The sequence below is a fragment of the Drosophila innubila genome (assembly GCF_004354385.1).
Source record: "Drosophila innubila isolate TH190305 chromosome 3L unlocalized genomic scaffold, UK_Dinn_1.0 0_D_3L, whole genome shotgun sequence".
Taxonomy (NCBI): domain Eukaryota; kingdom Metazoa; phylum Arthropoda; class Insecta; order Diptera; family Drosophilidae; genus Drosophila; species Drosophila innubila.
In genome coordinates this window covers 438,752-461,224 of record NW_022995376.1, presented here as the reverse complement: position 1 = coordinate 461,224, position 22,473 = coordinate 438,752, and the positions used below count along the sequence as shown (strand labels likewise).

Sequence of the window (22,473 nt, the reverse complement as noted above, 5' to 3'; positions counted from 1 at the left end):
TAAATTTGCTGAACAAGTTCATTCGTTCATCTTAATGACCCGTTCATTTGAGCTTGTTTCAGTTCCGATCAGCTGTTTGCTGAGTCTGTTCCAGTTCTGTTGATTAATTACCGGCTCCCTCTCAGCTGTTGCGACATTCGTCTCGCATGTAATTGCAATTGAATTTAAATTTTTAATTGGCATGTACAACTCAGCCAAAAAGCTGCAGCGTGTGCTCACCGCACGCGAGATTCGCAAGACATTCATCGACTACTTCACGGTGAATCATGAGCATAAATTCGTGCGATCCAGTCCGGTGGTGCCATTCTGTGATCCCACCGTTGCCTTTGTCAATGCGGGAATGAATCAGGTAAGGGAGTCCTGAAATCTAATGGACGATTCTATTGTCTAGTTGTCTTCTCCTCTATTCAGTTCAAATCCGTTTTCCTGGGTACGGCAGCAGCACCGCACAAACGCGTTGTCAATTCGCAGAAATGTGTGCGAGTTGGTGGTAAACACAATGATCTATCTGTGGTTGGTCAGGATGGCTATCATCACACCTTCTTCGAAATGCTGGGCAATTGGTCCTTTGGTGACTACTTCAAGGTAAATTTATATAAATACAAATAAAAAAACCTCTATACCAGGTAAAAGTCTACTGACTAAAGTCTTTCCATGCCCCAAAATTTTTGATATTAAATGTGACAACCAATATTAAATTTAATACTATATATAAATTATTCTAAAAAAAAAAAAGAATGGCATTCGGGTCTGCTCAAAAAAACTATGTTTTGGTATAAGGAATGCCAAACTGTTTTATTAGGGAATAATTTCAGTATTAATAAGATATGTATCATATACCAAAAAATTTACGTACTACAACATATTAAAATTTAATAAAATTCTTTTCTTTTTTTGTAATTCCTTAAATAAATGTCGTATGAGGTACCTTTATATTTATTATGTCACATCAGTTTACTATACATATATGCATATATCCGGCAGCGTGAAGCCTGCGCCATGGCATTGGAGCTAGTCCGCGGACCTTACAACATTGATCCGGAGCGTTTGTATGTCACCTACTTTGCCGGCGACAAGCTGCTCGGCATTCCTGCCGATCTCGAGTGCGTTGAAATCTGGCGCAGTTTGGGGTAAATATTTATTATTCGATTTGTGCTCTACAAATTTGCTTTAGATTTTGTTTTTATTTATTGAAGATTTCCCTCAGAGCGTATATTGCCCTTTGGTTGCAAGGATAACTTTTGGGAAATGGGTGCAACGGGGCCTTGTGGACCCTGCACTGAAATTCACATCGATCATCGACCTGGTTCTGGACCCAGTTCCATCCCAGAGCGAGCCAAACTAGTGAATGCAGGACGTTCAGATCTCACTGAGCTTTGGAATTTGGTATTCATTCAATACAATCGGTTAGTTGTTAGTAATAACTATCAATGCAAATGTAGTATACATTTTTCGAATAATCTTTGTAGCCATGCCGATGGCAGCATCACGGAGCTACCCGCCCAGCACGTGGATACGGGTATGGGATTCGAGCGTTTAACAGCGCTGCTTCAAAATAAATCCTCCAACTATGACACGGATCTCTTTACGCCGTTCTTTGATGCCATACAAAGCGTGAGTAATAATAGCCTTTAATTCCCTATAAGAATAAAAAAAAACACCATAAATTACAAAATTAGGATACAGAAAATTAGCAAATCAACGCATGTAATTTAAAAATATAGAATATCAATGGAAAATTAGACAGTATTTAATTAATTGCTTAGTTTTGTACTCTGATTATTTTTCTAAGATGAATTTCCTTACTTTTTTTCCAACATTTTTCTGTTTTGATTGCATAATTTCATTTTTGGTATAATAAAAGTGGTTTCAGTTACGGTTACCAATTTTAAGAGGTTAATATCGGTTAAAGGTTATAATTTTAATCCCTGACTACAAATATATTTCAAACGATTAACTATAACTTGTTCCTATTAATTTTAAACACAGCTCTCCAAGGCGCCCGTCTATGCAGGCAGCTTTCCCGACTCCGGCTCCGCTTCCGGTTCCGTCTCACATAATTCAGCGCTGCTCGATACCAGTTACCGAATACTTGCCGATCATGCACGAATGGTCACCACATGTCTGGCCGATGGAATGCTTCCGGATCAGAAGTATGTATGTATTCAATACTAAATGGAACTATGCTAATTGAGTAATCCATTTGATTTAAACAGTCAGAAATTGAGGCGAGTGCTGCGCAAGGCGTTAAGCATATCGGAACAAGTGTTTGCCCGTGACGATTTGCTGAAACAGTTGGTGCCCATTGTAGCTGAGACGCTGGGCGAGGCTTATCCGGAGATATCCAGCAAACAACAGTCGGTAATTGAACTGATCTCCCATGAGCAGGAGGTGTACAAGAATCTGCGTGAGAGCTCGTCCAAGGCCTTTGCCGAGGTGCTAACCGAATTTCCGAAGCTGGATGACATTGATTTGATGGAGTGTCCTGGATTTGTGCCCGCCTATCGTGAGTTTCAAGTGCAGCGCTCCAGTTTCCCCAACAACACCATACCAGGTGACTTCCTGTACAAGCTAACGGACACCTATGGCCTAACCGAGGACAGTTTCCTCAAGTTGGCCGAGCTGGAGAACATGAACTGTGATTTGGATCGATATCACGCCGAATTGGCTTTGGCCAAGCTCAGGACTAAGGAACCACAACGGCATAAAGGAGATGACAATGATTTACAGTTGCAGCAAAGGATTGGAGAAGCGCAGGCGGAGATTACCAAAAGATTAGCGTCCACTGATAACAGTCACAAGTATATCTACACTTATGACACGCCCAGTGAATCCTATACAATTCCAATTGTTAGCAGCCGTGTGTTGGGATTGCTACAAAATGATACAGAGTTGTCAATCCTCAGACTCAACTCATCCGCAGCCGAATCCTCAAGAAATACGTTATCTATTGTCACTGCAGCCAGCAATTTTTACTATGAATCGGGCGGTCAACAATCGGATCTTGGCAAACTGCTGGTTAAAAACAAACACAGACCCGGGGAGCATCTGGAGTTGAATGTCTCGGATGTAAAGCTTCTCAATGATTGTGTGGTGCATGTTTGCTCCTTGGCCGCATCCACCGAAGACTTTGAGCTTGCCGTTGGAGACGAAGTAAAACTGGAGGTGGATGCCAAACAGCGGCAATTAAACATGTGCCATCACACAGGTAAAACTCTTTGTCCTGACTCACTCATTTACTCACTCACTGAGTGATCATTGCACAGCCCAAACCATTAGAACTTGAAGTCTGAAACTTTTACATAACATAGCTGAGACAATTACAAATAAAATAGGATCCAAATTACTTTAGCATATTTCATTCAGACTGATGATTTTTATGAAATTAAATTTATAGCAACCCATCTGCTGAACGCGGCCATAAGGACGCTCTTCAACAAGGTGACATATCAGGTGTCTAGCACTGTTAACAGTGAGCAGTGCAAACTGGAAGTTGGTCTGCTTGGTAAGCGCATTCAAAAGACTGATGTGCAGCACATTGAGGATTTAATTAAGTAAGTTTTTCATGCGTTTCTCTGTCTAGAATAACTACAGCCTACAGTCTTCTATCTACGTCTACAGCCGTGTCATCTGCTCCGCCTCTCCTGTCAGTGTTCAGCATCTCAGTGCTGCCGATGTTCTACAACAGAATGATATAACAATGGTTCCGGGTGAAGTGTATCCCGAGCAGGGATTGCGTCTTATCACTGTGCAATGTCCCGAGCTGGGTCTTAGCTCCAAGGAACTCTGCTGCGGCACTCATGTGACCAACACAAAGCAGCTCTCCGGCTTTTGCATCGTTAATCTTAAGCAAACGAATCGGGCGCGATTTGCTTTCACCGCAGTCGCTGGACAAGCGGCTGAGAATGTAAGCAAAAAACCTATTAAACCAAAACCGAAATAGATTCTTTTTTTTAGAACCGAAGCGTGTACGTTACGTTTTCGGCATATTTTTCCAAATGTCTCAATTTAAACGTTTTGCATTCAAAATTTTTTTTTTCATTGTATCGTGCGTTTGATTTCATTCCAAGGGTCCCCCCTTTGTTATTTTGAAAATTCAAAATTTTAAATCTCAAGCTTTCACTTTTAATTAACTCCTTATATCGAAATAAGTATAAAAAAACACTTTAAACTTGATTCTGGGACGTTTCATTTTTCTGTAAAAAATCATGTCAAATTGAACAAAAATTTTTACTTGTAAAGTTACTAGATCCAATGTCTCACCAACTTCAATCCGTCATAACTTTGTCAAAACTAAACCGGTTTTCCATCGGATTGTCATATTAATCATGGTTTGGCCTCTTAATTCATTCGGCATTTAAATTTTATTTACTTTAAGAAAAAATTATTTTTTGCCAGAATTCGATTTTGATGGTAAGGGTCCCCCCTTAGGATTTTTGAAAATTCAAAATTTTAAATCTCAAATTTTCACTTTCAATCAACTCCTTATATCATAATTGGTATAAAACAACACTTTAAACTTGATTCTGGGTCGTTTCATTTTTCTGTAAAAAATCATGTCAAATTGAACAAAAATTTTGACTTGTAAAGTTACTAGATCCAATGTCTCACCAACTTCAATCCATCATAACTTTGTCAAAACTAAACCGATTTTCAAGCGGATTGTCATTTTAATCATGGTTTGGCCTCTAAATTCATTCAGCATTTAAATTTTATTTACTTTAAAAAAAAATTATTTTTTGCCAGAATTCGATTTTGATGGTAAGGGTCCACCCTTAGGATTTTTGAAAATTCAAAATTTTAAATCTCAAATTTTCACTTTCAATCAACTCCTTATATCATAATTAGTATAAAACAACACTTTAAACTTGATTCTGGGACGTTTCATTTTTCTGTAAAAAATCATGTTAAATTGAACAAAAATTTTGACTTGTAAAGTTGTTAGGTCGACGGCTTGACGAACTTCGAACTGTCATAGCTTTGGCAAAACATAACCGATTTCCAAACGGAATGTCATTTTGACCATGGTTTGGCATTTTAATTCATACTGCATTTAAATTAATTTTGTTTTGAAAATTTTATATTTTATGATCGTGGCTATGGTTTCATGCCAAGGGTCTTCACTTTGATGTCAATTTTTTACTTTTAAGCAACTTCTAATTTCATAATTAGTATAAAAAACAATTATTAGTTTTGCTTTGATTCCCTACTAATGAGAGTTACTAAAGTCGTCGTCGTTTTCGACTCATTAGGTTCTGAAAACAGTAGCTCTGCTGCGACATCGAGTGGATATGCTGGAGCAACAGTTCCAGACCGATAAGCTGACCAATGCCACTGAGATTGAGCTGCAGACGATACGCCACAACATGCTGCACTCGGACATAAAGCTGTCATATGCCTTTAAAGTGGACACTCTCGAGCGGATTAACGAGATGCTGCGCAAACTCAAGGAGACATCGAGAACCACTCTCAAGTAGGTGCTCCATTTCGATATCTTCCACTGGCAACTAATTTGAGGTCATTGCAGAGAATTTGTGGAAGTTGAAATGCGCAATTTGATGTTGGAGAAGCCGCTGGACACAAATCCCTACATTTTGCACTATATATCCAGCTCGGCGCTGCTGGAAGAGATTCCCCTGCAGCGTGCCACCAAACTATGTACAGATCGTCCAATTCTCGTTGTCAGCATGTGTGATAACATCGTCAAGGCGCGCTGCTGTGTACCTCAGGTTTGTCCGTATTCCAATTATCCAATTGCCCAACTCCATCTCTATCTTCTTTTGCAGAACTGCATCAGCGAACAATTTAATGCGGCACTTTGGCTGCAATCATTTGCCAAGACATTTGGCGGCCAGGTGACGGCACCCAAGGGACAGAATCCCGAGATGGTGTGTAATATGAAGGGACGCAAGGTGAACACACAGTTCGAGGAGCAACTGGAGCAGGCGATGTGCAGTGCTCAACATTATGCCAAGTCCCATTTGGACTCTTAATTGAATGCAAAAGTAAAAGCTAAGCTTAAGGTTGCCATTGTGAGCGAACATTTAAAACTGACTAAATAGAGATGTACATAAAGCAGGTTAATCACTATCGCTTATGACCACCAGATCTTGATCTTCCTGCGAATTCATCCTCATACTGGAGGCCATCAATTGCTCAAAGACATCAGCTTCATCAACGCTCTGATTGAAGAAGTAACTCCGATTTGGACTTGGACTTTGGTGTGTCCTCGTATTCGCTGCATTGGATAGGCGATGCTGCTGCTTGAAACGCTCCAAAGGAGTACGGATCAGATGTGGCACTGACTGCTTCTCCTGCCCGCCCTTAACCAACAGATCGAAACTGTCGTCCTGCGCGAAGTGTTTGCTTTGTGTCTGCATTGAGAGATTGGGATTTGACTGTTGATTCTTTGATGGCTTCTCTGGCTCCAAACTCAGCTCCGCGAGTTGCATGCTTAAGTCCTCAGCCAATGGCTTGTAATGCAATAAATATCCAGCATGCTTCTGGACAGCAGGCAATGCTTGAGGATTGGCAACGATTCCATTTATAATATCAGACATGTCAAATTCACCATCGCTGTCCAAGTCGGAGGGCAAACACTTATGGATGGGTGTGGAGCATTGTTTGGCCATCTGCCGAGCGGGCAGCTTGACTGGTGAATCCTCTTGGCGCTGCAGAAACTGATGCAATGTTTTTTGTCCAGGTTTTGACTTGGCTTTCAACTTATTTTCCAACTCCAAATTGTCCTTTTTTCGCTTGACTTTTTTGGCTGGCTTCTCCTTGGATTTGAAAAAGGCAGTCACAAGATCTGGATATGCATTCTGTAACATGTCCAGTGGCTCAATGGTGGAGTAAAGTTCCTCAATGCCCTTGGCATGTTCTAGATTAAATTCATCAATTTGATCCTGCGGTATCAGTCCATTAAAACAACCTCGAGTGTCCTCCCAGCACAACTCCAAGCTGGCAACACCTTTAACCACACGCTTCTTGATTATCTCCCTGGGCTGGACTAGAGATGTCTTAGAGTTCGGCTCCTGCTGCACCTGCCAGCGTGTTAAGATGGGAAAGAACTTTTGAAAGCAATAGATTTCCGGCCATTGCAGCAAATGTCCAACTTGTTTAATAAATTTAACAAGATTCGGTTGCTGCCAGTTGAGATTTAAATTGGGTATTGTGCTTGGTTCGCTGAGGAACTCGGATATGATCTCTTCGTTGGGAAAGTGGACATCGCTAAGTGCCTTTCTACGCAGCATCAGTTCCGCCTTTATAGACAGACGTTGTTCCCTGTAAAGATATAATAATGTTGATGAATGGGCCCAAAACATTGAAAAAATGGTAACCCAAAATCGTAATCTACGGTCAATTCTATGATGATTACACCAAGATTTTAGAAATCTTTGAATTGATCGTAGATTTGGAATTTGGGTTTTTTTGTGATATATCTTAGATGAGGTCTCCTTTCAGCTCACTCACTTCCATAGGCTCTCGTCGCAGCCTCGGTGTGTGCCACAGACACTGCAGCCGCTCCTGGAGTGACTCTGGGTGCGTCCAATGTGACCACAGTGGCTGCAAATAGTCTTGTCATCCACACGCAGCTCCAAAGCACTGTAAGTGTTCATCTCAGATCGCCAGTTGCGCAGTCTATCCAGTATTTCAGAGTCCTTGTACTTATTAAAGAGTTTCAGTACACCATCCTTGCCGATGCCGCCAATGCCATCGGGACAATAGTCGCAGCCACAGAGCAGCGCCATCACGATGACCTTCTGTTGACCAAAGTCCATGCGCCCACAAATCTCCTGCATGTCATAGATGTCTACGGCACCGCCGGCAGCTGCTTGAGTTCCCTGCGTGGACACCGAAAAGTTGCGATAGACGCGCAGAGCTCCATAGGCAAAGCAGTCCGAATCCTGACTAATGACGCCATCGACCAACTGAGCAGAGCATACATTAAATATGTATTTAATATGATATAATAATTCCCTATACGAGTGTCGAAACACATATACAACTAGGAAAACAAACTTAGGAATCCAAAATTAGGAAAAAAAAAACTTAAAAGACAAAAACTAGGCAATACAAAATTGGGGAAACAAAAACTAGGAATTAGGAAACAAAATTGAGAAGATAAAAAATAGGAAAGGCTAAAATTAGGAGTATTTTTATAAGGAAAAATTGAGACGAAAACCAAATTTGTTTCAGGAATACCCCTACTAATTCATAACTTCCTCATACCAATTCCGAAATTGTTTTTAATGAAATTTTTGGCGCACGCAAATCTGAATCGGTTTCAGGAACACCCCTAATCCACACTTACCCCATGCTTGTTGAGGAAGGCACAATAGGCTTCGGCTTCTCCTGGTCCCTGGACACACTGGACTCCCATGGAGAGCAGGAGATTCTCGCATTGTTTTAGCACATGATTGAACCGAGTGCGACCTTTGTCCCCTTTATCACCTTTAGCTTTATTTGCTGTCTGTTGTGTGTCGTCCTTTTGTTTTGGACGCACTCCTCGAAATTGCAGCTCGTTGCGTTTGGCAATCACTTGACTCTTCAGCTTGGGTGCAACTCCTTCCAGCACAAACACTGGCGTCACCTGCTCCCAGATGAGATAACAGGTGCGAAAGAAGAGATTTCTGGGACAGATATTCATTTAAAAACACAATTTTTAGCAGCGTGTCTCGATTAAACTCACTTTAAATGATGACGCGGATGCACAAAGTAATCCACAACATTGAGACTCTCACACACCCAACCAGCGAGATCGATGGCCACCTTCTTCCCCCTCAACTCACTAATCGGTTTGCGCTGAGCGTGTGGCGTTAACACCGACCACAATTCCTTGACGCCCATTGTATTTAAATTATTAATTATTAAGCGCGCTAGATTTAAAAGCGCATATGCAAAAGCATATTTGCCATTCACAATATATACAGCTGTCAGCTGGCTTAAGGTGAATTCACTATATTCACCTTAAGCTGGCGTGTATGAGTGTAGTGCTGGAGAACTGCAGTAATATGGACGGCGCACAATTGAAATGTGTTTTTGTTTTTTTTTTTTTTTTTTTTTTTGTTAATTAAGAAATAAATTGTACATAAATTAATAATTCAATATTTATTAAAATAAATAAAAATATTTTGTAATTTTCCATTAAAAATGAAAAAAAAAAAATATTCTATATTTTAATTTTATATTACAAATTTAAACAATACTCTTAATTTAATGCAGTTGATATTTTAATAGATATTTTAGGTCCATCAAAAAGTATTTAACGTCCAAGCCGAGCTGTGCCAGAAAAGTCTTAAATGCAACAATAACTACCAGGCGAACAGAAATGTGCAGTAGGTGGTAATAGACAAGGTCATGTGCAAACATCCAACAACACATATGACCAATCAGAGCGACAGAGCTTTTGCCAGCTCTTAGGATCCACAAGATCCACAGGCGCACAGACTTGCGAGCACGCATACATGCAAACTTTTCCAATCAAAGCTTTCTGCGCTCTGAGCGGATCAGAGTTTTTACAGTTACTCCCTGTGCTTAGTTAACTGTACTCACACACACGCACAAACACATGTAAAAGATTTGCTCCCGACTCTGTTCGCCTGGTATTTTAGTGGTAGCACAGTGGATATTTTGATAAATATTTTTAGGGTCAGTTAAAGCCAGCCCCACCATCCCCTCTCCCTGTTTAATGCTCAAGTCGAGCTGTGCCAGAAAAACTAAAATTGCGCCCAAATGTACCAGGCGAACAGAAACGAGCAGTAGGTGACAATAGAACAAGTCAAGTGCACACATCTAACAACACATATGACCAGTCAGAGCGACAGAGATTTCGTCTGCTCTAGGATCCACAAGATCCACATGCACGCATACATGGAAGCTCTTTCCAAGCAAAGCTTTGCACGCTCTGAACGCACTGCACGCTCTGAACGCACTGCACGCTCTGAACGGACATGTACAGCTGCTCTATTTTTCTCAGTTCTCTGTTATTCAGTCGCTGGCCACTGTCTTTCCTAGCACACAGCTCTGTTTCCTATTCTTGGCCACGTTTTGTCAACTTGTTGCCGAAGGGTCGTGGCATTCAAAACCTGAAATAAAAGCAGCCTAAATTCCAGATTTGATCCCCTTACCATCTGTGAAATTGTATTTCGTTTCCATAATTAAGGCTTACACAAATTGCATATCAAGTGTGTTAATAGTTGGAATTCAAAAAGCGCGCTCAATGAAGCTTTTGATTTCGTGGTGAATGGCAACAGCAGCAGCAAACAAATGTTTTCATTGGAAGTTCACAAACAACAAGAATCGTACAGAACGCTATCAAAAGCAAATCAATAGGAAAATTCTTAATAAAAAAAAATAATCTTAAGATTGGTTTGAATATGTTGCAAATTACCAAAAACTTGGTTAATAGGACTTTGAAAAGAAATTTTGGCGTTTCTACCGGTTTGACTGGAAGTCAAGTCCAAAGTACTACGAACAACACGTCGATTAGAAATCGTAATCAATACAATAACAAAGTTAAACATAACTTCTGCCATAAGCGAATGTCCGCCAGTCAAAGTGCGAACGCCAACAACATGAAACGTCTAGCAGGAAAAGTTGCGGTGGTCACCGCCTCCACAGATGGGTAAGTCAATATGGAGTCCACATAATGGACATACAGTTGGTCAGGAAAGCGTTTGGACAAAGTAAAAAATGTACACATTTTCACTTGCAAAAAAATAAATGATTTTTATGGATATTTGTTTTAGCTCTTATTTTGTTATTTAAAGTCTTAAAACAAGAAATAAAATTTAATACTGGAAATTTTAATGATAGGATTTTTAATAAAGGGAATTTCAATAATGGGATTTTTAATAAAGGGAACTTTTTGTGAAACTGCAGCATTGGCTTTGCGATCGCCAAGCGTTTGGCCGAGGACGGCGCTGCCGTCGTGATCAGCAGTCGCAAGCAGAAGAATGTGGACAATGCGCTCGCCGAGCTGCGCAAACTGAATCTAAATGTGCATGGACTCAAGTGCCATGTGAGTGAGGCGCAGGATCGCAAGCAGCTGTTCGAGGAGACGATCAGCAAGTACGGCAAACTGAACATTCTGATCAGCAATGCCGCCACGAATCCCGCTGTAGGTGGAGTCCTCGAGTGCGATGAGAAGGTGTGGGACAAGATCTTCGATGTAAATGTGAAGAGCTCATTTTTGTTGGCCAAGGAGGCATTGCCCTATTTGAGGCAGGAGAAGGGCTCCAGCATTGTGTTTGTCTCCTCCATAGCGGGCTTTGATGCATTCGAGGTAAGTCGATCAGAATGTTGCTTATCAGTTGATCCTTATCACCTGTTATCTACAGCTGCTGGGCGCCTACTCTGTGAGCAAGACGGCGCTGATTGGTCTGACCAAGGCAGCGGCCAAGGATCTGGCGCCGGAGGGAATACGCGTCAATTGCCTGGCACCTGGCATCATCCGCACCAAGTTCTCCAAGGCGCTCTACGAGAATGAGGCGGCAAATGAAGCGGCTCTCAGCAAGATTCCCATGGGACGTCTGGGCACTAGTGAGGAAATGGCGGGAGTTGTCTCCTTCCTCGCATCAGATGATGCGGGCTATATAACTGGAGAATCCATTGTCGCGTCTGGCGGCATGCATGCCCGACTCTAAAACTCTTTATGCACACTTATTTATTATGTCTTATTGCCTATGAATTATAAATGTGTTGTAACTATCAGAAGGTGGTGTACTTGCTCTTTTCTCACCACACGAAGTACACTTCACCATAGAAGTTTGTTGACATACTTGTTACTAATTACACCATGCATATAATAACAAATGTTTTTTAGATATTTGTTTATGCAAATCAAAGTCATGGTGAAAAAACTATCACAAGGTGGTGCATTCGCTTTGAAACATTTAACATAGAAATCGGTTGCCATACGTAATAATATAAGACCACCTTGTTAATAAATACACCATGCCTATGAATAACAATTGTTTATAAAAAAAATTTATCTTACAGTTTGGTTAAGGATTAAGCAAATTAAGAATGTGATTGAGAGTGTATAATATATATATATATATAAATAATAATATGTAACTATGTAGATCGCAGTTTAGCCAGCTGATCCGCAATGTCTTTTTCGGTGCGTTTGCCGCTCGTTTCGAATTCGCCAGAGCCCGCCGCTGGAATGCTGGCCATCTTTCCTGAGATTTCAATGCCGATTTCATCAAGCACCTTGTTCACCACATCGTTGGACTCCTCCTCATCCCCTGATTCGTTCAGCATGTCGTCCAGCGTATCGTTTATCATTTCGTCTGTCATTTCCATGCGCATATTCGCCTGTTGAAAGTCACGCACCGTTCCAGCGATTGCCTCCGGTCGCATCAGCTTATTCATTCCAGCCATGGTCTTGGCCGTCGTTCCCATCGCCTCGCCTAGTGCAATGTTTGCGCCCATGTTCTTATTCTGATAGCCGATGGATTGTATTTTTCCCGCCGCTGCATAACTGCGTGATTTTTGCTTGCGAATTTCTACCAGTTGCTTGGCTAAAATGCGACATGCATCGTTGTTTCCAGCGGCTGCGTTACGCCTGATCTCAGCTTCCAGTTTCTTCTCCTCTTCCTCCATTTTCCGACGCTCTCTTTCAATGTCGCGAGTCGCCTTGCGAAGACTTCGATCATTTTCGCGTTGCTGTTCCTTCACAGTCGGTTTTTTGCCAAACAAGTTGAACATTTTCTATGAATTTAAATGACAGAATAGATTTTACAACAAGCAAAAAAAAGGATGAATCACTTGCTGATTATTGGGTAAATATAAGTATCAAAACAAAAGCAGCTGTTTGTGTGGCAACTATCGTTGCCTCCGAGTGAATGTCAAAGTCATGGTGTAACTAATAACAAGGTGGTTTTATATTATTCAGTATGTCAACAAATTTCTATGCACTGTTGCCACAATAGCTATGCAATGTTGTCGAAACCATTGCACCACCTTGGTATAGCTTCACCGTGATTCAGAGTTGCATGAAAAAAAACTAAAATAAAATCAGCTGTTTTCGTGTAATCAGCGGGTGATTTCGTTTGAGCGGCAATTGAAACTAGCGGTCACACATTTATTGCGTTCACGTATTTTAAGCGTTTAAAATGGCTTTAAATATAATTAAACAAGGCGCAGAGGGACGCCTTTACCTTGGCGAGTTTAAGGGCGAATCGTGTCTGATAAAGGAACGCTTCGTCAAGCAGTATCGTCATCCAGAGCTGGACACACAAATCACTCGGCAGCGGATGAAGGCCGAGGTGAAAGCTTCCAGTCGCTGCCTCTCGGCTGGAATTCTCGCACCGCGTATTCTGCACTCGGACACTAACACACACAAGCTGTACATGGAATACTTCGGCAATGCACAGACAGTCAAACAGTTTATCCAGAACACGGTCAAAGTAGAGTCCAAGTCTCCGTCTGACGAGGAGCAGATAAAGCAGACATTGATTGAGTTGTCCGCACGGATTGGATGCATCATTGGCCAAATGCACGCCAATAACATAATACACGGCGACCTCACCACTTCCAACATGTTGATCAATCCCAATCCAGGCGCGAAGAATGGATACGATGTCATCTTCATAGACTTCGGACTGAGTCACTACAACCAGGCGGCGGAGGACAAGGGCGTGGATCTGTACGTCCTGGAGCGAGCACTACTCAGTACGCACAGCGAACAGGACTATATCTTTGGGAATATCCTGGAGGCTTATCGCTCCGAATGTGGCAAGGATGAGCCGGCCGTTCTTGCCAAGTTTGAAGAGGTCCGTGCACGGGGTCGGAAGCGCACTATGATTGGCTAGCTTAGCGTGTAACGATAATTTAAATAATAAACATTATTTAATTCAAATATGATGTGGATTTTTAAAAAAAGAATCTTGAAAATAAAATCTTTTTTAATCAAAAAAATAAAATACCTATTATGATAAAAATAATAAACATTTTCAGACACCATTCCTAAGACTCCATACAATTTTGGAAGAATTTGGTTGATTTTATTAAAAAAAATGCTTTTTTAATGATAAAAAAAGCTTTATTAATGATAAAAAAAGTTTTAAAATAGTAAACTTTCAATTTTTATTAATTGTCAATATAAATCAAAACAAAAATGCATTTTTCAAATTTTATAATAAATTTACTTAAATACTTTTCCACTGGGACCAAATAGTTTATTTAACAATTATAAAATAATAGATGAAGGCTATGCTATTCTTTTAAAGGGATTCGATTCGGAAGGATCGTCGCTGAGTTGATCTATTTTAATTTTCTTAATATATTTCCGAGCTTTGGTTTTGCGCTTCACTTGCTCATGTTTCGTTGGCTCCATTCCCGTCTCAGGAGTCGCCTTGTACTGCGCATACGGACGTTCCTTCAGCTTGATGACTGCATCCTCCAGTTTCAGGCCGGACAATCCTTGTTCCTCATAGAACAGGCGATATTTATCACAGAATTTCGAGTGACCTTTTTTGAATGCTGGCGTTTTGGTTGATGGATGCTGCAGGAGGAGGAAGATGATAAATAGGGTAATTAATAATCAAAATTCATGTGGAGCAGCCTATACTCACCCTGGCATCAATGGCCCTGGCGCAGCCTCTGTGAAAGTTGTGCAGATGTCGCAGGAAAGCCTCATTTGGTCTGATGCTCTCCTCCAGACACAGCTGCATGATCTCGTTGACATACGCAAAGGATTTCTGGGCACAACCCTGACGCAGCATGGCTCCCAGTATGGCAATGTTCATCCTGATGTCTGCCGCCTGCATTTGTTGCAGCAATTCCCGTGCCTGCTCTTGGCTCCGGCATCCCAGCGCCAATACACCATAGGTGACAATGTCCGGCTTGAGTCCAGTGGTGCGTATCATGGTCAACACTTCGCGGGCACTCTCATAGTCGAAGCGCATCGAACGCTTCTTGATCAGTATATTGAAGAAATCAATGTCCGCCTTGAGGCCAATCTTGCGGACAAAGCTCAGCAGCTGCTTCTCGGCGGCATTAGTGGGCGGTATGACCTCAAGCATGGTGGTAAAGCTCTTAATGTCCGGCGTGATCTTGTGCGCCAACATCAGGTCCAGATAACCGGTAAGACCGCCCAGCAACAGGAAGCGTTCATGCGGACGCGTCACCTCAGCCAGGGCTACCAGACTGCCCAGTTGCCCCTGAGGCAGCAGCAGGTTGGGCAACTCCAGTTCCTCCGTCGGCTTAATCTCTTGCAGTTCCAGTTCCGAGGAATTTGTTGACAGCACCAGACTATTACCGGCAGTTATCTGGGGAATTCCCTATATTTATCAGAATAAGAAAATTTAAAAGAAAAAAATTAGGAATCTTACTGCTTTCCTCTTTATTTTGGATTCCTTAAATTGTATATTTATTTTTTTTTTTTTTTCACGTTGATCTCAGAGACCATAAGAGCTAGAGACTTCAAAGATGGTAAGTAGGTTCCTGGATACCGTACGCAGATCAAGTTTGTTTTTAATTGGATCGGACCACTATTTCATATAGCTGCCATAGGAACGATACATCGAAAATGAAGTTTTAGTATGAAAAAGTTTTTTGTTTGTTAAGCTATCAGAACTAAACGAATAGAATATACATCTGAGCTGGTAATATACAACCTGCCCAATTTTGGTTCAAATCGGAGCACTATATCATATTGAGACGCACAGTCGAAAATCAAGTCTTAGTATGAAAACGTTGTTTGTTTTTTGAGATATCTCAACCAAACTGATAGAATATGCATTTTAGTTGGTGTTATACATCCTGGCCAAATTTGGTTCAGATATCACATAGAGCCATAGGAACAATCGTTTGAAAATCAGCTTTCAGTACAGAGTACCTGGGCTCAGGGTGTCCTACTGTCGAGCGTGCTCGACTGTAACAGCCCACTGGTTTCCTTTTGTAATTCCTTACCTTTTGGGTATAGTGTGGCTTCTGTGCACCCGTGGCAATCTCTGCAATCACCTGTTGCATCGCCTGGAGATCCCCGAATCCGCAATCCCGGACACAGCGCAGCATTGCATTGAAAGTGTAGTAATCCGGACTCAGCCGACACCGGAGCATCTTGTGCCAGGTGAGCAGAGCAAAGCGGAATCCCTGCTGCTCATCACTGGCGCACGCTTGCAGCAGAAAGTTGAAGGTGTCCACATGCAAGTGGATATTCCGCTCCAGCATCTCATCTGCCAGCTGGTAGGCGGTCTGCAGATCTCCACAGCGACCATATGCCTTGATCATGGCATTATAGTTCTTCACATTCGGCTCGTAGCCCTTCTCCAGCATATTGTCCCGCAACTGTTGCGCCTTGGCCAGACCATCCAGGTGAGTGGGCGCATTGGCGCAGGCATTGAAGAGGGAGGTGAAGGTGCCACCGGTGACCTTGAGGCCCCGTTGTCGCATCTTGGTGTACAGACTGAATGCCTTCCTTGTATAACCCGCCTTGGCACAGCCGCTGATAAGCAAATTGTATATATAATTCTCGGGTTTAACGCGATCTTCGCGCAACATGCGCATCTCTAATACAGAAATTGCCTCATTTATGCGATTCGCATTTAAATGATCCTTGATGAGACGTGCATACTCCTTCGTGCGTAGTTTTCTAGAGTATCTCGTGGGTCGACTAATAAATTCCTCTTCCTCCAGTTCAGCAGCTGTTATCTCTGTCCCGTTCTCACTCTCCCGATTGCCACCAAAGGAATCGGCATCACCAAAATCAACTGCAGTTTCCATCTTCTTCTTTGTTGACACCACTTTATCCTTCCTTTTCACACTTTCTGCTACTTTGTCAGTTACTTCATTTTCCTCTAATATGGTTGTATTCCTGTTGGCCTCACGTTTGGTTTGCAGACCGGCTTCCTGATCTGAAATACGCACGTGCAGCCGACGATTTTGTTTGTAATTGTAAATTTGTTCACACTGCAAATTCATAAAAACATGTTGAGCAGCAAAAGTTGTGTTTACATATCTGCCAAGTGTTGTTGCATATTGTGGCAAGCGGCGAATGTTTGTATTCAACGCAAAACTTAATAAACGCAATGCCATTATTATTTGTTGTCGTTTTTCTCAATATTTTATATAATTTAACGTCTTTAAAATTACATGCCGCTGCATAGTATATGAGTTGGAAAGAAACAGCATTGCTATTCTCAGATGTGCATACGTATTTTGTGAATTGCACACAGCTGTTTTTAGTTTAGATGTGGCAGCGCTTTCAGCATTGCTATCACAGTTTCCAACTTGGTTACTTTTTAGCTAGCTCTGGCTATTTTCAAAGATCGATTGCTAAAAAAATTTGCTATTAGCCGGAAATATGGGTATTTTAATTAATATTCAGCTTTGTTTTGCTATTAATATTTATTCTAAAACTATGCTCGGGCGGTAATAAAAATAATTTAAGATGTTTTCCAGTCAGAAGTAGCTATTTTCCCTCTTAGAAGTTGGCAGCTCTGATTATTCGTCTCATTTCTTATAGATGTGGCAACGCTAACATTCCCATTGAAAAATTTTTATGTTTTGTCACTTCAATTCGAACTGAATTAAAATTAATAAAAAATGAGTATCACTGTAGATCCACGTCGGAAAGAGAAGATCGTGCGCTATAAGGCACCCAAGAACCAAGGACAAAGCGGTGGTGCCAACGAGGACATGATGCCGGATTATATGAATATTCTGGGCATGATTTTCTCCATGTGTGGCCTGATGATGAAGGTAAACTAATTATCATTTATTGCCCTACAATTATCGAGAAATAAAATTTAACTACCACACACACACAGCTCAAATGGTGCGCCTGGTTTGCTCTTTACTGCTCCTGCATCAGTTTCTCCAGTTCACGCGCCAGTGACGATGCCAAACAGGTGAGAGCCGAGAAATCGTGTCAAAAATTAGGGGTATTCCTAAAACAGTTGATAAGATTTTATTTAAATTTTGATTTCTGCTACCAGCTGTTGTGTTTATATGATTATTTATTTTCAGGTGCTCTCCTCCTTCATGTTGAGCGTGAGTGCTGTGGTCATGTCATATTTGCAAAATCCTGCTGCCATGACTCCTCCGTGGGCATCATAACGCATTAATAAATAAATATTGATTTGTTGCGAGTTTAATGAATGGAACTTTATTATACTCCAAAAATCAAATGACAGTTGCATGGGTGTAGACAGTTTTTAAATAAATTAATAACAGAAGATTTGTAGAAAACATTTTGCTAAAGAATTTGTTAAATAAGCTGCAGGCAAGTAATTAAATGGCTTTATTTTTTGCATTACTCTGGGACTCGAGTCGATCTGGATCCCGATCTCTTCTAGGTGTTGAGTATATAATAGGCAAACACAATAAAGGCCAGAATATAAATGGTGCCAAAGATAAGCACGTATTAAATCTCCCCGAAATTGGCGTGTCCGGTTGCCTTGGCGTGCTGTTGAGCCTGTGCCTGACCCACCAGCATCAGATCGCACTGCAGACAGCGTAGATTGAATTTATCCACATTGGTGAATTGGCGCGATGATTTGGCTTCATTTGCCAGCTGCTCTGCCTGCTGATAGACGGCCAGTTCCTCCACGGGAAATATGGTAGCTGGTGCCGTGCTCTGTGTGGTCTCCATGTAGAGTGGATCGTAGTGGATGCCATCGAAGAGTAGGAACACACGCAGGCCAAAGTTCTTGTCCTCGCCGAAGCGATTGATGATGGCGTTTTGTATGTCGACCACATCAATTTCGATGCCATAGTAGTTGGACAGTATCGATACCTCGATGGCGCCACCCCAGGAATCGGCCTTTTGTATCCAGGTGCAGTATTCGGCATTCGACTTACCCAGCACAGCATCATTATATTGCTGCGGATCGGCAGCCACTTCCTGGGCAATTATATGGCGCATCATTTCGCTGCCCTCGTTGTCCACTTTGCCATTCAGCACGAAGCGTATGCTTGTAAACAAACACGAGTTATCCGCCGGCACCACCTTTTTCAGCAGTATGCCATTGAAGTCACCATTGGGGCCTGCTTCCAGGGGTGCGGGTGCGGTGGACACAGGGGGAGGAGGGATGGGTGCAATATCGATATCAGGCAGCACTTCGCCATTGGCTGTGGTTGCCACCTGACGCAAATGTTCGGCATCTTCCTCGGCCTGCAGACGACGCGCCAGGGCTTCGTCATCCGCAATGCTTGACGCTGACGCTTCCCCTCCTGCTCTCTCTTCCACAATCAGCGTCTCTCCTCTGTTAATGCCAGCGGCGATTATATTTCGCTGCTGCTGCTCCTCCTCGGTGAGATTCAGCGGCCGTGGTGGATAGCCCACAAGCACATGCAGCTGTGGCTCCTTGATTTGCGTCACCTGCGCTATCCGCCTTTTCAGCTCCGCCAAAGTTGTGCTCTCGTTAAGGTCATTCACTATGAATTGACCTTTTTTCGATTTCAGCTTCACACTAAATGAACCAGTCATTTTTGATTATTCTTTATTTCGTATGCTTGCCAAAAATGGTATTGCTACTTTTTGTTTTAAAATTTCGAGTATTTTGGAATTTTGACTTAATTTAGTTTGTCAAAGTGTCTTTTTATTGTACACTGTTGCCAACTTAGCTATTTTATAGCTAGTTCTGGCTATTTTTAGAGCTTAATTGCTATAAAAATTTTAAAATTGGTAATTGTGGAAAATATGGCCATTTTCAATATATATTCTGTTATGTTTTGCTGTTAGTATTTCTTTTAAAACTATGCAAAAGTGCAGGCAGAAAGGATTTCCAGCCAGACACAGTTGTAATGTCCGCTATTACGGCAGCACTGGCAAGTGCAATTGTGCACGGCAGTGTTGCCAGCTCAGCTTTTTCCCGTCAAATCTGGCTTTTTTTCAAAGTAAAATTGCGTGAAAAAAACGAAAACAGCGGGCAGCGGGAACTCCAGCTTTTTTAAAGTACATATTAGTTTTTTCCGTTTTTTTTGCATAACGAAAAAAAGTGTTAAATTTCCAGGGAAAATAAGCTCGGTCAACGTTGTTAAAACTAAACTAAGAAATCCAATGAATCTCGACATGCTAATCGAGATTTTATGCTATTTCAATTGAAATTTTAGCTATTTTTCGACATGTTCCCCGTCAAAGCAGCTTTTTTTTTCTTAAAGAAAGTTGGCAGCTTGGATTGCGGCTCATTCCTAGGCGGAGAGAGGGAGACAAACATAGTGCGCTCGCTCTATCCATACAGTTTCCCCTTCGTTATACTCGCTGCAAATGGTATTCCGCCACTTAACAATTGTTTCGCAAAGGTCTTGTTAAATTGAAGTGTTTACATTTTGCCCAACAGTCCCCATAATCAAGAAAAATATCAAAATATTTGTTTTCTTACAGAAAATCCATTTGTCTTTTATTGATTCAGAAAAAGTTCAGTTTCTTTTTTTTCGGATGACAGCATTTTCTCTTTAGTGTTTGTAAAGAGACCTATTTGCTTTGTATGTTTTTCAAAGTTCTTTTAAATCTTTAGCTATTTTAATTTTTTTTCTGCTGCCATTCGCATTTTAGCGCACTGCCTCAATGATTTCGGTTTTCCTATTTATTTTTTTATTTTACTTACAGTTAGATTTGTTTTTTTTTCCGTTTTTTCAACTAGTCTTACTTTTCTTAAGCGAAATAAGCACAAAAGCTGCAAAAAGTTTGCTTACACTAATTTTTGTTTTCATTAATTCATTTTAGTTTTAAGTCATCTCCTTAGCTCCATTTCTTTAATGTATGATTTTTTGCATTAAGATTGAGCGCACATATCGTACGCTTATAAATTTGAAAGTAATAGCAAAGTTGTTGCATTTTTTTCTTATTCTCATATATTTCACTTGTTTTTTTCTTTTCTTTTATCTGTGCTTCTGATTTGCCTAGGTTTTAATACAATTCTTTCCATATGCATGTAAAAATGCTTAAAAGCGTCACATTGATGCAAAAAATAATACCTTAAAAAAAAATACACAGAGATATTAAAGGGTTTTGTGGAGAGTTACAAAGATAGAGATATACTTAGTTACCAGTTAACGCGGTGATATCGCTTACAAGAAAATTAATAAAGTTCTTTAAAAGACTTTGATTTAAAACTTAAAAATAGCAACAAGCGAAATTTACATTACTTTGCGCCCGGCTGACCACTGATGATTTGTAAATCTATTTTCCTTCGTTTTCTATAATTTATTTTTATTAACTTCTAGGTTTAAATAGCAGCGTTTATATGCTAACTTCTTTTTTAAGATTATTTATAACTATTTTTATGTTTTGTTGTTCTTATTATTTTATTTATTTTTTTATTAAATATAATGAGCTTGTTTCTAGACTCTTTATTGGGTTCACTACGCTGTGCTGACATTATACTTGTCTCAGCTCATGCTGTATTTATTAGATCTCATTAATACATTTTGTTATATTCTTGATTTACTCATTTATTTAGTTCTTTTATCATTATTTTGTCAAAAAAGTTTCAAAAAAATATATATATGTATTTATTACTTTCTTAAATTGGCTTAATTCAAAATGTTGTTCTCATTTATGCATTTCTCTTTCACTTTTCTGCCAGCCGATTTCTACAACAGCTTTTGTCCTTTGTATAAAACATAATTCAATTCATTTAAAATTTATTATTGGAAACTATTTGGTGTATGTTGAGTAAATTTACTCTAAATTTATATATAGCATTTAGCTACTAAATAATAACATACGAAACTTAGAACATAAAACAATTATGTCAAACACAAATGTAAAATGAAAAACAAACAGTTTACTTGTGTTATTTATTTTAAGTTTTTTTATTTAATTTATTTTTTGTGTTTATTTAGCAGTTTTATACATTAGGCATTTGCTTAAAAATTAATTCAAAGGACTCATTAACTTCGATTTTAATTTTTGTTCCGTTATGCTTGGTTTGTTAAAACAGTTTCAAGATAAGAACAATTGGCAAAATACCCTCTATTTTGCTTTGATGTAGTTTATTAATTTAAGACAAATAATAAATTAACTACTTAAAATTAGTTAAAAATAAAATAAACGTGTACAACATAAATAAAACAAAATTCAGGCGCAAAACAAATAATTATTAAGTTTTGTTTGACAAAGTAGATTTGAAAAAAAAATCCGTCTTGTAATAGTAGTCTTCATTTCTGTGGGACTGCTTGCCAATCGATAAACCATCGCGATAGCATTTTTAATATTACTGCGTGCGTATTTGTCCTGATCTAACTACACAAGAACTACAAATGTTTACCATCTATTCGGCGGTGAACTTTCACTCAAGCCAACTAATCAAACGCATATACGTTTCTACCAATTAAAAAAACATATGTCCTACTTCATCTACTCTCAGTGTTCTTAGTCGCAACGCGTCTTGTCAATCTGAACTTAGTTATCCTAAACTTAATTTCTAATACTTTGATCTTAGTTTCTAAATTGTTTTTATATATTTTACTTATTTTTTTTACTATTTCTCTATAATCTTTTCTTCTTCCATA

The 22,473-nt window shown here is 40.2% G+C and overlaps 8 protein-coding genes across 8 annotated transcripts; 4 read left to right on the top strand and 4 right to left on the bottom strand.

Annotated features, from left to right (window-relative positions):
* The first annotated feature begins 110 nt into the window (after positions 1 to 110).
* On the top strand, positions 111 to 6,084 carry LOC117787656 (alanine--tRNA ligase, mitochondrial). The gene is made up of 12 exons (XM_034626235.1): positions 111 to 349; positions 412 to 585; positions 985 to 1,130; positions 1,197 to 1,406; positions 1,470 to 1,614; positions 1,990 to 2,153; positions 2,217 to 3,208; positions 3,398 to 3,554; positions 3,622 to 3,907; positions 5,253 to 5,473; positions 5,528 to 5,729; positions 5,787 to 6,084. Exons 1-12 carry the CDS (start codon positions 182 to 184, stop codon positions 5,991 to 5,993), a joined length of 3,072 nt encoding a protein of 1,023 aa, XP_034482126.1. The 5' UTR covers positions 111 to 181; the 3' UTR covers positions 5,994 to 6,084.
* LOC117787658 (flap endonuclease GEN) lies at positions 6,025 to 8,928 on the bottom strand. The gene is made up of 4 exons (XM_034626236.1): positions 8,693 to 8,928; positions 8,315 to 8,633; positions 7,474 to 7,931; positions 6,025 to 7,284 (listed from the first exon to the last, which is right to left on the bottom strand). Exons 1-4 carry the CDS (start codon positions 8,848 to 8,850, stop codon positions 6,081 to 6,083), a joined length of 2,139 nt encoding a protein of 712 aa, XP_034482127.1. The 5' UTR covers positions 8,851 to 8,928; the 3' UTR covers positions 6,025 to 6,080.
* Positions 8,929 to 10,299: 1,371 nt separating this feature from the next.
* Positions 10,300 to 11,981, top strand: LOC117787453 (dehydrogenase/reductase SDR family member 4). Its single transcript, XM_034625991.1, has 3 exons — positions 10,300 to 10,627; positions 10,885 to 11,287; positions 11,343 to 11,981. Exons 1-3 carry the CDS (start codon positions 10,380 to 10,382, stop codon positions 11,646 to 11,648), a joined length of 957 nt encoding a protein of 318 aa, XP_034481882.1. The 5' UTR covers positions 10,300 to 10,379; the 3' UTR covers positions 11,649 to 11,981.
* On the bottom strand, positions 11,658 to 12,790 carry LOC117787454 (charged multivesicular body protein 2b-B). The gene has a single exon (XM_034625992.1). It carries the CDS (start codon positions 12,715 to 12,717, stop codon positions 12,082 to 12,084), a length of 636 nt encoding a protein of 211 aa, XP_034481883.1. The 5' UTR covers positions 12,718 to 12,790; the 3' UTR covers positions 11,658 to 12,081.
* Positions 12,791 to 13,057: 267 nt separating this feature from the next.
* On the top strand, positions 13,058 to 13,843 carry LOC117787144 (EKC/KEOPS complex subunit TP53RK). Its single transcript, XM_034625586.1, has one exon. The coding sequence runs from the start codon at positions 13,125 to 13,127 to the stop codon at positions 13,821 to 13,823; it is 699 nt and encodes a 232-aa protein (XP_034481477.1). The 5' UTR covers positions 13,058 to 13,124; the 3' UTR covers positions 13,824 to 13,843.
* A 330-nt stretch (positions 13,844 to 14,173) lies between these two features.
* Positions 14,174 to 17,114, bottom strand: LOC117788556 (pentatricopeptide repeat-containing protein 1, mitochondrial). Its single transcript, XM_034627341.1, has 3 exons — positions 15,925 to 17,114; positions 14,586 to 15,293; positions 14,174 to 14,515 (listed from the first exon to the last, which is right to left on the bottom strand). The coding sequence occupies exons 1-3, from the start codon at positions 17,047 to 17,049 to the stop codon at positions 14,222 to 14,224; spliced, it is 2,127 nt and encodes a 708-aa protein (XP_034483232.1). The 5' UTR covers positions 17,050 to 17,114; the 3' UTR covers positions 14,174 to 14,221.
* A 357-nt stretch (positions 17,115 to 17,471) lies between these two features.
* LOC117787934 (protein Asterix) lies at positions 17,472 to 18,204 on the top strand. Its single transcript, XM_034626571.1, has 3 exons — positions 17,472 to 17,715; positions 17,784 to 17,864; positions 17,983 to 18,204. Exons 1-3 carry the CDS (start codon positions 17,560 to 17,562, stop codon positions 18,070 to 18,072), a joined length of 327 nt encoding a protein of 108 aa, XP_034482462.1. The 5' UTR covers positions 17,472 to 17,559; the 3' UTR covers positions 18,073 to 18,204.
* On the bottom strand, positions 18,099 to 19,587 carry LOC117787933 (ubiquitin thioesterase OTU1). Its single transcript, XM_034626570.1, has one exon. It carries the CDS (start codon positions 19,442 to 19,444, stop codon positions 18,380 to 18,382), a length of 1,065 nt encoding a protein of 354 aa, XP_034482461.1. The 5' UTR covers positions 19,445 to 19,587; the 3' UTR covers positions 18,099 to 18,379.
* Positions 19,588 to 22,473: the final 2,886 nt, after the last annotated feature.

Excerpts from the sequence above, each read along its gene's own strand:
- LOC117787656 (XM_034626235.1), top strand. The coding sequence starts at position 182 with ATGTACAACTCAGCCAAAAAGCTGCAGCGTGTGCTCACCGCACGCGAG. Across the intron at positions 350-411 it reads TCAATGCGGGAATGAATCAG|TTCAAATCCGTTTTCCTGGG; the intron begins GTAAGGGAGTCC and ends TCCTCTATTCAG. Across the intron at positions 2,154-2,216 it reads GGAATGCTTCCGGATCAGAA|TCAGAAATTGAGGCGAGTGC; the intron begins GTATGTATGTAT and ends TGATTTAAACAG.
- LOC117787658 (XM_034626236.1), bottom strand. The coding sequence starts at position 8,850 with ATGGGCGTCAAGGAATTGTGGTCGGTGTTAACGCCACACGCTCAGCGC. Across the intron at positions 8,634-8,692 it reads CATCCGCGTCATCATTTAAA|AAATCTCTTCTTTCGCACCT; the intron begins GTGAGTTTAATC and ends TATCTGTCCCAG. Across the intron at positions 7,932-8,314 it reads CCTTCCTCAACAAGCATGGG|TTGGTCGATGGCGTCATTAG; the intron begins GTAAGTGTGGAT and ends TGCTCTGCTCAG.
- LOC117787453 (XM_034625991.1), top strand. The coding sequence starts at position 10,380 with ATGTTGCAAATTACCAAAAACTTGGTTAATAGGACTTTGAAAAGAAAT. Across the intron at positions 10,628-10,884 it reads GTCACCGCCTCCACAGATGG|CATTGGCTTTGCGATCGCCA; the intron begins GTAAGTCAATAT and ends GTGAAACTGCAG. Across the intron at positions 11,288-11,342 it reads CGGGCTTTGATGCATTCGAG|CTGCTGGGCGCCTACTCTGT; the intron begins GTAAGTCGATCA and ends TGTTATCTACAG.
- LOC117787454 (XM_034625992.1), bottom strand. The coding sequence starts at position 12,717 with ATGTTCAACTTGTTTGGCAAAAAACCGACTGTGAAGGAACAGCAACGC.
- LOC117787144 (XM_034625586.1), top strand. The coding sequence starts at position 13,125 with ATGGCTTTAAATATAATTAAACAAGGCGCAGAGGGACGCCTTTACCTT.
- LOC117788556 (XM_034627341.1), bottom strand. The coding sequence starts at position 17,049 with ATGGCATTGCGTTTATTAAGTTTTGCGTTGAATACAAACATTCGCCGC. Across the intron at positions 15,294-15,924 it reads AGCCACACTATACCCAAAAG|GGAATTCCCCAGATAACTGC; the intron begins GTAAGGAATTAC and ends TGATAAATATAG. Across the intron at positions 14,516-14,585 it reads CCAGGGCCATTGATGCCAGG|CATCCATCAACCAAAACGCC; the intron begins GTGAGTATAGGC and ends CTCCTCCTGCAG.
- LOC117787934 (XM_034626571.1), top strand. The coding sequence starts at position 17,560 with ATGAGTATCACTGTAGATCCACGTCGGAAAGAGAAGATCGTGCGCTAT. Across the intron at positions 17,716-17,783 it reads TGTGTGGCCTGATGATGAAG|CTCAAATGGTGCGCCTGGTT; the intron begins GTAAACTAATTA and ends ACACACACACAG. Across the intron at positions 17,865-17,982 it reads CCAGTGACGATGCCAAACAG|GTGCTCTCCTCCTTCATGTT; the intron begins GTGAGAGCCGAG and ends ATTTATTTTCAG.
- LOC117787933 (XM_034626570.1), bottom strand. The coding sequence starts at position 19,444 with ATGACTGGTTCATTTAGTGTGAAGCTGAAATCGAAAAAAGGTCAATTC.